General features: G+C 59.5%; 1 protein-coding gene across 2 annotated transcripts in view; it reads right to left on the reverse strand.

The window, feature by feature from the left end:
- GRAMD4 (GRAM domain containing 4) overlaps window positions 1–15,176 on the reverse strand; it is a 467,167-nt gene that overhangs the window by 31,917 nt on the left and 420,074 nt on the right. For both annotated transcript variants that reach the window (XM_034987294.1, XM_034987295.1), the window contains 2 exons: window positions 11,961–12,171; window positions 7,892–8,012 (listed from right to left, as the gene is read on the reverse strand). In XM_034987294.1, coding sequence (XP_034843185.1) covers window positions 7,892–8,012; window positions 11,961–12,171 — 332 coding nt within the window. The remainder of the gene's footprint in view (window positions 1–7,891; window positions 8,013–11,960; window positions 12,172–15,176) is intronic.

A 15,176-nucleotide genomic window follows, 5' to 3' on the forward strand; every position in this document is an offset into this window, starting at 1 on the left:
CTCGCCTACCCACTGACCCACCCACCCACCCACCCATCCATCCATCCATCCCCCACCCACTCGCCTACCCACTGACCCACGCATCCACCCATCCATCCCCCACCCACCCACCACCCACCCACCCACTCGCCTACCCACTGCCCCACCCACCCACCCACAGATAACGCCCACTGAGCACCCCGCTGCCTGACCGCAGGCCTAAGCGTGGGAATGCATACGTAAGGCAGCAGCGACCTTCATCTTCACACAAGAATCTAGCTCCGGAGAGGAAATGAAATGCGGATAAGGAAGAGTCCCCTCTCAGGCCTGGGAAGCTGGGGCAACCCCACAGCACAGGACAACCCATCTCGACCAGTTGGGCCTCATGCACACCGATGAGGGTCTCGGCAGGAGGGGACGGCCAGCAGGCGGCAGAGGATGGCCCTGTACACACGGAGCTCAGGTGTGCCACCTGTAAGTGGGGATCACATCCTCACAGCGCAGGGAGCCGGTGAGGTGTTCAGGGGGTGGATGCAGAGCAGCAAAGAGACAGGTCCCAGAGCTTAGCGCGGCTCCTGACTTAACACTCCCCATGGAGCTCAGTTCTGTCATCTTCCAAAGGGCCCATCAAAAGACACTGACAGACCCCGGACACGGAGGTATCTAACACACAGGCAGGCGTGTGCCAGCTTCCTCCCCGACTTCACCCCTCACCCCAAGATGCCTGCAGCCCTGGGAGCAGGCCCGGCGCTGGCAGGATGCGGGGGTCTCTCCCCTGAAGTGTGAGCTGGGCAGGCGGGGTGCTCGGCAGGCGCTGGGACGACACAGCCTGGGGTGGTGAGCTGGCCTCTCCAGGCTCAACATCCACAATGAATAATTAAAGGGCACATTCTCACCCGGCAAAGGAAGAGATCTAGAAATTTGGAATTCTGGCCCACCCAGTGGGTCGTTCAAGTCATTTTCTTCGGGGCCAATTCCATTTCTTCCGAAATAAAGCTCATCTGATCTGCACATCCAGTCTCACCTCTGTTATCTGTCTTCACCTTCTGCTTAACATCAGCGAACTACAGCAGGAGCAGAGCCAAACAAATGAGCAGCCAGACCCCCAGATGGACATCTGCAGGCCGAGATCACCCTGCCGCCCACAGGCCTTGAATGGCCGCCTCACCTCATCTGGACACCTGCCCCCCAGCAGCAGGCCGCGGGCAGCTCCCCGGGCCCTCCTGTTTGTAGGTGACTTTGTGGGTGAGAAAGCTCTTCCTCACCCTGAATCACCCACACTGGCTGCTCAGAAACTTCCCTTCACTCCAGGGCCCTCCCGCTAAGTCTAGGCATTCAGAGCTCCTGCAGGCCACCAGAGTGGATTGCTCGCCTCCCTGGCCAGCCTCTCTGGGAAACCCTCTCACGCGGGTAGCAGAGAGCTACGCTGACCCGCCGCGTATCAGGGCAGGAAGGGGAGCTTGCAGCAGCATGGGGGCTCACGAGCAAGGGGCACCCTCTCCCCGAGAATGTTCTGCAAGAGCTCCTACCTCTGCCGTCCGCCGGGAACCCACATGCGCCTGGCGCCAGGTGGGTGTCGGTGGCCCAGTGAGGACGGTCCCTACCCCGAGGGCTCAAGACCCCGGAGTGTGGCCCCCTGGGAGAGCACCCTCTGGCATGTCCAGGGAAGATTCCACGGGCCTTCACCTCAACACGGGAAGAAGAAACCGCCCGGCAACACAGAACCTGCACTCAGGTAAGGGTGCCTCAGGCTCAGCCTGGCCACCGGGATGCCCCCAGACCCAAGGCCCCATAAGCCTTTCCTCCAAGATCCAAATTCCACACCAAGTCACTTCCGGGGAGAGCCTGTGTATGCTGCTCAGTGTTGGAGAACCTCCTTTCCCAGGGCCCGCACCCAGCAGGAGACAGAGAAATGCACAGAAACGGGAACAGTGCGCGAGAGCTCAGAAAGCAGCAGCTGCTAAATGAAAATGTATGATGCTTTTAACTCGTTTATGGGCCTCTCTAACAGATTCGGGCTCCTGCCTCCCGTCACGAGCCAGAACGCGCTTCCATCTCACGTTGCCCGTCCCACGTCATTCCTCACGGGGACATTTGTACTGTTCAATATTTCATGGTGAAGCGAGCCACTGCACACTTGGGCTATTTCCTCCTCCCCACGAACAACAATCATCTGCTTTCAGAGAGAAAGAACTACAGGTAATTAAATGGAACTTTAACACCGAGCACTCGGGTGTTTTGCAGATGGGGGCGCTGAGGGCTCGAAGGGGTGAACGTCCCCAGCCGGCCGCTCCCCGGTGGACAGCAAAGCTGCCCCCTGCCCACGTCAGCACCTCCCCTGCAGACCCGGAGCAGGCAGGGCGGCCACGCTGGCACATGGAGGCCGGGTCAACAGCAACCACAACAACTCTGGGTGTCAAGAACACTGTAGATCCTTTCCTACACGCTATGCTCCCCTGGCTACCAAGACGGATGCAGCAGTGGAGAAAGACAGGCTCTCCTGTGCCGCTCAGGATCTAAGAACAGGCCCAGCCCGGGTACCCACGGCGCAGTCCCGGGAGAACCACCTGTTACCATGTAAGTGGCTGGCGGCAATGGATTCACCATCACAGGACGCCGGAGGGTTAAACCGTGCATGCAGGATCCACATGGCACACAGGACATGGAACACGTCGAAGGACCATCTGGAGGGACCTCCAGGAGGCAATGTAAGTGTGGAGAAAGTGAGAGCAGGACAAGATTTATCTAAGGGGGAAGGTAAGAACAAACATACATATTTGCTTCTACGAAAGAGTCAGGGAAGGATAAACTGCAAAATCAAAAGACGCCTGGTTGTCCAGAGAGAAGGAACGAAGATGTACAGTAAGACAAACTCCATTTCTCTGAATATACCCTGACTTTGCAACCACGTAAATAGTTTTAGGGGCACCTGGGTGGCTCAGTCGGTTGAACATTTGACTTCAGCTCAGGTCATGATCCCAGGATTCCTGGGATCAAGCCCCATGTCGGGCACGCTGCTCAACAGGGGGCCTGCTTCTCCCTCTCCCTCTGCCCCACCGCCTTGCTCATGCGTGCACTCTCTCTCTCTCAAATAAAAATTTGAAAAAAAAATTAAAAAAAGGAAAGAACTCTTTACAATACGTGTCAATAGGATGAAATGACATCGTGCACCTCCTGACGGATGCACTGAGGCTATAGAATCACTCCTGTGATGCTCCTTACCTGATCTCCCCATGGGGACATCAGACACATCTAAACCGAGGGACCTGCACTCTTGGAGAATGTCAACATCCCTGCTCGGTGACAGGAGCCTGAGGACACAGGACACCTGCGTGTAACGTGTGACCGGGGACCTTCTGCTAGAAATTCCAGGACATGACTGCATGTGTTGCAGTCTCAGGTTAGATAACTATCTGGCATCCCCATTCATTCCAGAGAGTGATACCTGGACTGTTAGGTGAGAGAATATGCTCGCTTCTCAGGAAATACACAGAAGCAGTTGGAGCCCAAGGGACACTGTGTCCGCAGAGACCACAAACAGGGTCAGAAAATAAAACACATAGGTGGACAGAAGGAAGGATACAAGACCGACAGGCAGACAAACATGGTAAGATGCTATCTTTGGGAACACTCTAGCTGAAAACTAGCTTTGCATTCTTCTTGGCACCTTCCTGTGAATCTGAAATTGGGTCAAAAGAAAAAGTGAACCGGAAACAGAAGTGATCTCTCAAGATCTCAAGCGACAAGAAACACACGCAGCAAGTCTGTATTGAGTTGGTGACGTAGCCGCGAAGGGGAAAACGCACAGTCACGTCACCGTACGCCCCTCGTGGGATCGGTTCCCCCGAGCGCAGAGGAACCAGCAAACACAGCGGGGCCGTGCGGGGGCCGCATCCCAAGGCCGCTGCGTGTGTGACCTGGGGATAAAACAAACAAGGCCTTGCCCATGTCGCTCGCGAGAACCAGGATGGGCAGCAGGGAGACTCAGAGAACAGTCTGATGAGGTCAGGTGAAGCCCTCGGGGTTTGAGAGCAGGGGGCTCGAAGAGAAAACGCACGCCGTTGCTCACAGCAGCCACACGAGGGCCCGCTGCCGGATGGACAGACAGACACAGTGTGGCCCGTCAGCACAGCGGAAGGAAGGAGATGCTCACATCTGCCATGAGCTGATGAACCCGGAGGACATTGCTCTGTGAGGCCAACCCAACACAAAAACACAAATACCATAAGGTTCCACTTACACGAGGCCCCTGGAGGAGTAAGATTCACGGAGACGGATGGTGGCACCAGGGGAGGGGGACCTGTGGCTTCACAGGAACAGGGCTTCAGCTTCATGAGCAGCCACATGGTGGTGACGGCGTCACAACACCGTGAACGGGTCAACACCACTGAAGGGCACACACCAAATGGTTAAGATGGCAAGTTTTAGATTATCTGTATACTTTATCATTATTAAAAAAAAAAAAAAAACCAAAAACCCCATGGTCTTGGATGTGAATTCAAACTATCTGAATGAACTCGGGATGCCCCACCTCTGCCCACTGGAAAGGTCTAGAAACACTGACAGCAGTGAGTACCCCCAGAATCCTTATTTACCTTCTAAAAACCACTTTCGACCAACAGGAGCCAGGGGAAATGGCTAATTCCAGGACAGGGGCAGGAAATGTTTAAGTGGAGCCTGGGTGGAGGGGGACCTGGGTGGCTCAGTTGGTTGAGCACTGGACTCCTGATTTCGGCTCAGGTCATGATCTCAGGGTCCTGCGATGCAGCCCTGCATCGGGCTCCGCACTCAACGGGGAGTCTGCTTGGGATTCTCTCCCTTTGCCCCTCCCCCACCTCCACATACACGCTCTCTCCCCAATAAATAAATCTTAAAAAAAAAAAAAATGGGGCGCCTGGGTGGCTCAGTCGGTTAAGCGGCTGCCTTCGGCTCAGGTCATGATCCTGGAGTCCCGGGATCGAGTCCCGCATCGGGCTCCCTGCTCGGCAGGGAGTCTGCTTCTCCCTCTGACCCTCCCCTCTCTCATGCTCTCTGTCTCATTCTCTCTCTCAAATAAATAAAATAAAATCTTAAAAAAAAAAAAAAAAAAAAAAAGAAGAGCCCAGAGTGTCTTGTCACACCAGAAAGCAAGGGATTGCTCACAGAGGACCTGCTCATGTCGAAGGAACTCAGAAGCAAACTGGAGGAGGCCCCCACCGCCCAGAAGTGGGTCTACCTGAGCACCAAGGGGGCAGTGGCCACAGTGACTAAGACACATCAGCTATGTTCAAGGCCACGATCTCATGATGACACCAAAAAGCTCAGCACCCTCACTGGTCACCTTTGGAGGATGCTAAGTAGGGAATTGGCTCCTGATTTTGGAAACTGGACAATAAAGGGAAAAATTCAAGCCTGTATCCTGCCTCTGCTCTAGGAATCATCCCTCGAGCAACCAAGTAGTTAGGTTTTCAGAAACAGGTCAGTGAGCAAATGGAGGGGTGGGAAATTATCATTCTGTAACCTCCAGCGGGATGATGGATCGAAGCCACGTGACCACGGACGGACACCACCGCAGGGAAGCCACCACCGAGGGAGTCCTCCCAGAGAGCGCTCTGTGGGGAGCCCACGGGGTCGCCCCGAACAAGGTCCGGGGTGGAGTTGCCCCCAGACAGGCCTGGTTTCCTCCACAGAGAGCAAGGGACGCAGAGAACCAGCACCAGCCACTCAACATGGGGCCTGGGGGCCTACTCCAGGAGTTGCAAAAAAAAGGAGACAATCGGGGAAATCTGAGCTCGGGCTGGAGGTCTGAAGATTAGAAAGGACAACTTGATGTTTTCAGCTGTGATATCAGACGCGTGGCGTTCATTTTTAAAACACCACGAGCTGCCAACTGAAAAGTACAGATGAAGGACAGGAGGCCGGCAGGACTGGCTTCCCAAGCCGGGGTGGTGGGGGCCACCTGCCCGCCGCCGGCTGCCTCTTGCCGAAGCCGAACGTGAGCATGTGAGATACTCTGCTTCTATATCTGCTTGAAATGTTCCACAGTTTAAAAGAATGCCCGTCACTGCCTCTTGATTGCACCTTACGCTTCTATGACATGAGCTGCCCAAAAGTAAACGAGATGCTCCTTTGGCAAAACACCGAGGACAGACCATGCAGACAGACCGAGGACACCAGCCGCGCAGCGCCTTCGGGGGTGGACGCAGAAAGGGTCGGCCCAGAGAGGTGTCCCTGTGGGTCCCAGCCATCCTGCCTGCCCAGCTGCCTGGTCGGTAGGTGCATCCCACCTGCCCCGCCTCTGCCAGGTAACCCCTGCTCCCGGGGGCCTGTTGCTCCCCTCCCCGGCTGGGGCTCCCAAGTCAGACACGGACGGCACTTGGCTCTGCTGCTTCATCAAGCCCCCGTGAAACCACCTGTATTTGGCCACTTGATCCACAAAGGCAACTGCACGAGGCTCCACCAGCTGATGCCTGGGGCAGGGTCTGTCCAGCTCTGTCCGGACTGGCCAGGGAACCAGTGGGGCAGCCTGCCCCTCCGTTCATGCAGAGCCTCCCTGCGGGACCTCAGCACAGGCCAAGGTCACAGGCACCAGGTCACCAGGACCTAATCAGGCGGGCCCATCACCGCCCGTAGCCCCGGGCTGACCCAGCCTGGCCCTGCCTGTCTGAGCCGCCCGGCGACGACCTTGGACTCTGAGGGAAGACCGAGTCGTTCTGCAGCACTGTCCTCAGAACCATGGGTGCTCCAGCCCGGCTGGAAGAGGGAAGACACCACACCTGCACACACACCGTCGACGATCTTGTACACACGTACGTGCACACACACTTGTGCCGAGGGAGCGTGGACAGGCTAGAGGAATTGAGGGAAGGCAGGGCTGCAGCCCCCGGGTGGCAGGACACTGTGCAGAAATGCCGGGACAGCCAGGTCCCCTGCTTCCAGGAGAAAAAGGCAGGGCCAGGCCCCAAGGCTCCCCACCACGGCGCAGACACCCGCTGTCACGTGCAGGCGAGGGGCCAACGTAGCTACAGAGCTGGGGGGCCCACGGCTGGAGCCCCGAAAACCCCCAGTGTGTGGACGAGGGGGGCGGCGCCCATAGGGACATGGAGGGAGTGGTGTCTGTGGGCCAGCAGACGCAAGGGAAGGAAAGCAGAGGGGGGACCTGCCTGCGGGCCCTTCCTCCTGGCCCGGCAGCTCCGGGCCAGCTCTGGGCGCGCGGGGCCAGGAGGCTGCTTCTCTCTTCCTGGGTCATCCCAGCAGCTCTGCTCTGGCCCTGGTGTCAGTTGTGGAAGCTCCGTATGGCGCAGCAGGGCATGCGCGCGGGCGCCACGGCAATCTGCCTGTTCTAAACCCCCTCCCAGCCGGGGGGCTGTCCCTGCGCGGGGGCCCTCACCCGAGCCCTGTGGCTCCGGTCTGGAGAGCAGGACAGAGGGTGGTGAGAGAGCCAAGGCAGGAGTCAGATGAGATCATCTCCACGAGGAGCTGGCAGACGCCCCCACAGCAGTCTCTCCCATTTGCACCCAAGAGGCCAAAACCACAGCGGCAGGGAATGGCCCACATACCAACGCGGACGGCCACCCAACGAGGAACCCCTTGGGCTCATCCTCCCTCCTTGATGCGAAACTAAACAGAACACGGTATGAAAGCCAACTGCCGGAAATGCAACACCCCAGATCCGTCAGAAGCAGCAAAATCCCTGCCTCCCTGGGACATCCTCCCTTACCCCAGAGTAAAGACCTGTGGCATGTGGACGAGAGCACTGGTCTTGGTGGAGCAGCACAGGGAGCTTCCGCTGGGGACGTCACACGGGGGGCCACACGTGTCCCCATCACGAGCGAGCCCGGTGACAGCAGGCACGGGGCTTCACCAGCCCCAACACCCTGCTGCACGTCTGCAGGACTGCATTCCCTCCATCATCCCACCCAGCGGTACTCACGTAAGAAGTGTTTTTCCAATAAGGCGATTTCCAGGTGACCTTTGATCTCATTTAATCGATCAAACTCTGTCCGGTTAAAGTCCTGGACTCCTGCAGCCATGATGAGGGTCCCCGGACCAGCCTACAAGAGAAACACCAAGAGCTCAGAGGAGCCACCTCCAAGCACCCCACTTCTCAGAGGCGAGCCCTGAGGACCCCTCCTCGGCAAGGGCTGGGCCAACAGAGCCCCTGCTGGGCAAGGAAGGTGTCGTTCTGCCAAAGCCCGCATCAGTTCACCTCGGCCTCACCTGCCGCTGGAAGGGACATCTCGGACAACGTGGACATCCCTGGAGCCCAGCGAGGTCAGCTTTTAGAAATGATTAAAAAACATTAAAGCCAGAAGCGTGACGCTAAGCCTCTTGATAGTCACGCCAGTCTCAGGCTGCGGAGGGAAGGCAACCATCCAAACCTGCGCTGGCCTCCCAGGAGGAGGGTGAGCCCAGCCGCAGGCCCTGTCCCCCTCGCAGCCCGGAGCTGGACTGACAGGATGCAAGGCGGCTGGGGAGGGCATGTCCGCAGGCCAGGCTGCGTAAATCTGAAGGCACAGTGGCTCCCTGACATGAGCAAACTCCAAACGGGGCCTGTCCTGTTGCACAGAGGACGAAGTAAAACCACCGCCTAACGTCCGAGGGGTGCAGGGCAGGCTCCGGTCACCGCTGCCCGCTGCCGCCCGCCCAGGGCCTTGGCACAGGCGGCCGCTTGCATCGGCCAACGGGAGGGGAAGGGGTGCGGCACAGGTCAGCACCACCACGCCTGCCCAGGCGCACACACTGGACACTCCCACGCCACCCACAGCTGCACGCTCGTGCTGAGCTAGCGAGAAGCAGCACCCGTGTGCCTCCCCAAGCGACGAGGGGGATCTGACTCCCAGTCTGGGTTTCCATGACCCCCCTACAGGCCAGGTGAGGGGAGAAGGGGACACACAGCCCAGAGAGGGTGCAGGACAGACCCCTGCATATACACGTGTCGCCTGCTCTGAGGCCACATCTCAGGAAGGAGGAGCGTACGTCCAGGAGCCAGCAGGTTCTGGGAAGACCCCCTGGCCTGTGGCTGCCCGGACCCTTGCCCTGTTGGACTCTGAGCTCCTCTGGCCGCTGGGGCGAGTTCCCATGTTTCCCTGCAGCCCTGGGGGCCAGGCAGCAGTGGGCACAGGGCCTGGGGGAGTGGGGTGGAAGGCAGGCAAATTCTACCTGCCCTGCCACGGGGCAGATGGCACATGCTAGACCCATCCCCCCTGCGCACGAACTCATCCCTCCCCTGCCCGTCCCCCACCTTGACAACCAAGGCGGTGGCCACACGGCAGAGGGCGGAGACTGGCCAGGAAAAGCGGCTCTGCACGGACGTGGAAGCAGAACACTCAACCTCCGTTACAATTGCCAACTCCTCCCTGAAAGCGGGCAGGACGGCCCCCATTCACGGGGCCACGTCCAAATGCATGAGTCCAAGCCCTCGGAGGCTGTAATGCACATCAGTCTCTAGGACGCTGGAACGAAGTCCATCTGGAACTTGCCCCAGAGCATCAAGTATCCCCGCAGGGTCCCCCTGGATGGGGGTTCAGGGTTCTGGGTGCTTGGTGCTGAAGGCAGCTCTGAGCCAGAGCCCCGTGGACCGCAGGGAGGAGAAGAGGCTGCTCCAGGGAGCTGACCAGCTGGCAGGGAGCACCGATGGGGATGGCGGGCCCCAGGGGCGGCACTCGGGAATTCTGAGGTGTGAGCCCCTCGGGTCCCTTCAGCTGAGCAAACCCCCAAGCCCGCAGCATCACGACCATAAGGCCAGGGAAGTGGGTTGGGCCACTTCTCCTTCCAGCTCCCTTAGAATGGTGGCCTCCAACTCCCCACCTCCTGGGCTCCCCTGCAGCCCCTCAGGGCAGGACCTCCTGCTCCTAGAAGAGTCTGCCCCTTGGCCTCCCGTGCGCGGGGTCACTTGTCTGTCCCCAGCTCTAGGGCTCTGGTACCCTCCCCGTCACACCTCTCCTCACTGGCCTGTCACTGACCCACCCAGTCGGCCCTGGCCTCAGTCCCTGTCCTCATCTGCAGCGGCCCTCCCCCCCCAGCCACACCCTGAAGCTGGATATCACCCCAACTGCTGCACGCTCTCCCCACACATCCCACTGTCTTGGGCCTCCTCAAGCCTGTCTGCCAGCCCAGGACCCCTCCCCTGCCCACGCCCTTCCCCTCCACCCCTGCGCCCACTCATCTCTGCCCAGGACCCAGAGACCAGCCAGGCACGAACCGACAGGTACTACAGGATTCTCTTGCAGGTCGCTGGGCCAGTCGGTCCACAGAGACGGAAAGTAGATGTGGGCGCCAGGGGCTGGGGGACGGTGTGGGGGTCAGTGTTTAATGGAGAAGGGGCTTCCGCTTGCGGTGAGGACGATGTTCTAGAGACAGATGGGGTGACGGTCGCACGACACTGTGAATGCACTTAATGCCCTGTACACGTACCAGTAGCCAAAACGGTGAGTTTTAGCTATATTTTACCGCAACAAACAAGAAATAAAGTAAAAAGAACCCAAAGCCTAAGCACAAAGATGACCAGCCTCCCTCACAGGAACAGCCAGGAATCAGAGCCATGCTCTCCACCCGCTCGGCCGGCAGAGCAGAAAGCCGTGGGACGACACCCCGGGCCGTGGCAGGGTGGGCAGGCGACCTGGTAACAGCCACCAGGACAACAGACAGCACGGGCCCAGCACGCCCACCCCAGGGATGTGGGCCAGGGGAGAGGGTCCCTCAGTGGGGAGTGGTCAACGCATCGACGGCACATTCCAGCGCCACCATCACTCAGGCCTCCCTGCAGCCTCAGACCCGACCTCAGTGGGGCACGGGCCCGGCCCTGCAGACCCTCTGGACCTTCGGCCGCCATCCCCACGCCGGGGGCTGCGCTCCAGGGCAAGTCCAGGTCTCTACTGAGAAGGCACCCACAGCAAAGTGGCTGCCGCGGAGTCCTAGACGGATGGACAGACAGAGCATGGGGCCAGACGAGTCCACTGCAGGATCTCTGTCACACCCCGCAGTGAGCTCAGACCCCCACGTGGGGAGTCACGCTCCTGAGAGGCCACGGCACACTCGGCCCAAGGACCACCACGGAGAACCGCGGCTCATGGTGCCCCCGGCTGCCGCCGGCCCGCGGCGCTCTGCAACACATCACGGACCCCGAGGCTGGAGGACCAGCCCACCTACACGGGGACAGCGGCCAACACCTGAGCAGGCAGCCTGGCTCCCAGGAGGCAGTGCCAGTAAATTATTCATTCCTGCCAGGAGCAAACTCGTAGTCCCTGTTCTAAGGCATTAATAATATAAGAAACCAGAGCAGGCGAGCGCTCACAGGCCACACCGGGGGAGAAAAGCTGGCTCGGGTGCTCAGAGAGGAAACCAACGGACCACCGACTTAGGTCATCCACACCAGGTAAGATGGCTCTGGGCTTCTTCACTGGCAAAGGGGAACCCTCGGGCAGCTGTGCCCACAATGGTGAGCCTTGCAATCACATCTGGCCAGAGAGCCTGTCCCGCCCCGGCCCCACTCCCGGCTGAAGAGGCACAAGCTTCTGGAAGACAGGGCCCACTCAAGCCCGGTTCCCGCCACAGCCACGCTGCCTAGCTGAGGTGCTCAATGGATATTTGGTGCCCCGTTAAAGAGAGCCCTGCAGACCAGCCCACAGGGGCCAGCTCTGTCTCCACATGGCACGATGAGGGCCCAGCCCGGCCTCAGCCAGCTGCCGAGGGCTCTCTGCATGACTCCCCCATGAGAAGTTTGCCAACCACCCAGGAAGCCAATGAGGAAGGAAAAGAAATCCAGTGGCTGGAGGGACCCGTGGTAAAGGCAAGGCTCTGTGATCCTCGATCAGGGGGACGAGCACCTGCCAGTGAGGTCCGGTGGGGAGCAAGACAAGGACAGAGGGGAAGCCGGACCAGGCAGGACAGGGCTCAGCTTGACCATCTGAGGATGGCGGATGGCCCCTCGCCCACCCGGGGCTGAGGCCAAACAGAGGAGGAGGACATTCCCACTGCTGAGGCCCACATGGCATACTCACAGGGTCCCTCAGCTCCTCACTGTCCCGGGTCGAGGTCCGAGGTATTTTCAGGGGCACTTCATCTCCACATTCGGTGTCTGAGGCATTTGGAGACTCTGCTAGATCGAGGAAGTCATCTCTCTTGTGACCTCTGAACCTGATTTTGTCCAGCCTCCTTAGCATGTTCAGCACTGAGCCCCTCTGCTTTACCTTAACATGACGGTCGGAGTCCCTGCAAGAGAAGAAAAGAAGAGGCTCGGTCACTCGGTCACTCGCCCACTGGCCACCTGTCCCCATGGCGCACCCACCCGCCCGAGCACATGGTTCTCCTACACACACTTTGGTCCTGTGGCCGAGCCCTGCCCTCAGGAAGTGGCCAGGCTGGCTTTTCAAGGAAAACTCGGGGCCCACTGGCTCCCACCTGGCACCCATCAGCCTGGGCCCTTCCATCACTCCCACTCGGCTGGCCAAGCTCCTGCCCCTGGCTCCACCAAAGTCACCTCCCCCCATGTGCCCCACAAGGCAGAAGGAAGCCAAGTCAGCAGGATCTTCCTGGCAATAAAGATGGCCAGCCTAGTGCACGGGGAGGCCAAAGAGCCTGGGGAAAGCTAGGGCGGAAAAGCTTCAAAGAAAAGGGGAGGGCGCCTGACCGCTCCTCAGAAGCGCCCTAAGAAGCCAGCCATCAAAGGCGCGGTCCAGGCTGTAGCTACGCACACCGCTCAGACAGCAGCAAACGCCCAGAAACCGCTGGAATGCTCGGCATTAGGGTGTCTCAGCAGATCCCTTCTGAGCCCAGCAGTGCCCTGGCTTCGTGTCCCCTGACTCGGCCTGGTCCCCCTCCCAGGGACACAACCCAGCCTGCTCTGTCTGCCCAAAGCACCTCCCTGCTCACCCGGCCAGCCCTCACTCAGCTTGCTAAGGTCCTGCTCAGAGAGGTCTTCCCACACACGGGCTGGTCAGGAGCCCAGCGCTCGCCCGCCTGCTGGCCCGGCACAGCCCCAGACCACAGGCGCAGAAAGAAGGCTGCCTGCCTGCCCCCTCCAGCCCGAAACCACTGCCACAAAGACCTGGCATGAGTCACAGGGAGGGGAGGACATGTGGGAGCTCAAACACGAATGCTCACCCAGAGATGGACATGTAGTGGGGTGCCCCATATCTCTGCACCAACCTGGCCAGGAGAGGCAAGCCGACCCCCCCAGGCCCCCGGGGCAGAGTATGAGTGGCTCGTCTGCACATCCAGCCAACCTCACTCCGAAGCCTGCAGCAGAAGCCACAAACCGCAACCCGAGTCCCAGTCACACAGCCCCTGGGCCCAGGGCTGCAAGTCGGGGTCTCCCACAGGCCCCAGCCCCCCAACGTCTACAAGAGGCCCTGGGTCCCTGCAGGAGGGGGGGTACTCTGGACACAACAGGGCTCCAAGCCTTCTCTGCTGCTTACCACCTTTCTGGGCCTCGGCTTCCGCCTCTGAAGGAGCACCACCAATAAAGGCCAGTGTTCTGGAAGCTCCAGATGATGCACACCAGGAGCCGGACGCTGGCCCCAGTAAACACACGCGCATCTCCACGCAAGGCGGGCAGGGAGGGGGCTAAGCAGGATGGAATCCATCAACTCAGCCCTAACTGTCCCAGTTGGGATGTCTCAGGGAGAACCACAAAGTCAGGGGAAAGTACTTCCTGTTTGGGACTGTGCAGTCACAAAAACTCCCGAAAGACTCTTAAATCACGGCCCAGGGTGTCTGCCCACCCCGCGAGGGCCCTCCGCCCCCCTCAGCAAGTTTTCCTGCCCGAGCAGTGATCCCAACAGTGGGGCTCCTAGGACTCCAGCCAGACGGACCAGAACCCGCTCTGGTCTAGAGAACAGAAGGGTGTGGGGCACGTGGAGGGAGGGGCTAGCAGGGGCTCCTGGGTCAGGTGAATCTCAGAGCTCGCTTGGGGCACTACAAGGTGGCCCGGGGTAGGCCTGGTGGCAAAAACGACAGGACACCCAATGCCCAATGCCCCCAGGACCCAGGAAAGCCCAGAAGTGCATGATGCCGAGGGGGGCTGTGGGGGGCCGGGGGGGCCTTGGGTGGCCGTGTGGGGCTGTGGTGGGCCATGGGCAGTCTTGGGGGGCTGTGGGGGCCAGGATAGCCTCAGGGAGGCCAGGGTGGCCGTGGGCAGCCATGAGGGGCGGTGGGGGGCCAGGGCAGCAGGCTGCTTGCATGTGGGCGGGGGCGTGGGCCGGCCACCTGGAAAAACAGCTGCTGTGAGCTCCACATAGATGAAACGGATAAGAAAACTTAAAAAGAAAAGAAAAAAAAAGAAACCTAAAGAAAAGAGAACTTTGTGCTGACCAAGTCCCCAGAGAGGGGGTAACAGTCTGTTTAAGAGAAATGACAAAAATAATCACAGCATGAAAGAGTAACAGTCAAGTGGACAGAAACAAACTTCCACTTGTTTTTTATAGATTTATTTATTTATTTATTTATTTGAGAGGAGAGAGAGAGCATGTGCACAAACATGAGGCAGGGGTGGAAGGAGAGGGAGAAGCAGGCTCCCCGGTGAGCAGGGAGCCCGACGCGGGACTTGATCCCAGGACCCCCATGGCCTGAGCAGAAGGCAGACGCTCAACCAACCGAGCCACCCACGCGCCCCCAAACTCCCACTTGTTAAAAACAAATGCAGTGCCACCAGGGTGTAGCCAACGTGGTCCACGAAGGACTACTCTCTTTGCCCTGAGACCGCTCCAGTACGTGGGCAAAAGCTACAGGACCCCGGGGCACAGACGGGCCAATTCCCTGAGCACAGGAATTCGTAGCCAGAGGAAATCTACCCACCACTCGAGCACAAACCTCCAGCTTCCCTAAAAAGGAAATACAAGGCAGTCCGCATTGCAGAAGGCAGCGGGAACTGTGAACGCAGACGCCCTCGGAGCCGGCGATTCTGCCTCTTGAGCGCGAACCCAACATGTGGGGAGTGTGTCGCCCCCACGGCGGGATGGGACCCAGCAGCACGGCGCATGGGCAGGCCACACCTACAAGGGCAGGCATGGCATGCTGAGCATCACGTGGACTCACACAGGACCCCGGCCCGAGTGACAGACGCTGAGCATCACGTGGACTCGCACAGGACCCCGGCCCGAGTGACAGACGCTGAGCATCATCTGGACTCGCACAGGACCCCGGCCCGAGTGACAGACGCTGAGCATCACGTGGACTCGCACAGGACCCCGGCCCGAGTGACAGACGCTGAGCATCAC

This window comes from Mirounga leonina, unplaced genomic scaffold (assembly GCF_011800145.1).
Source record: "Mirounga leonina isolate KUSES-001 unplaced genomic scaffold, KU_Mleo_1.0 Mir_418, whole genome shotgun sequence".
NCBI lineage: Eukaryota > Metazoa > Chordata > Mammalia > Carnivora > Phocidae > Mirounga > Mirounga leonina.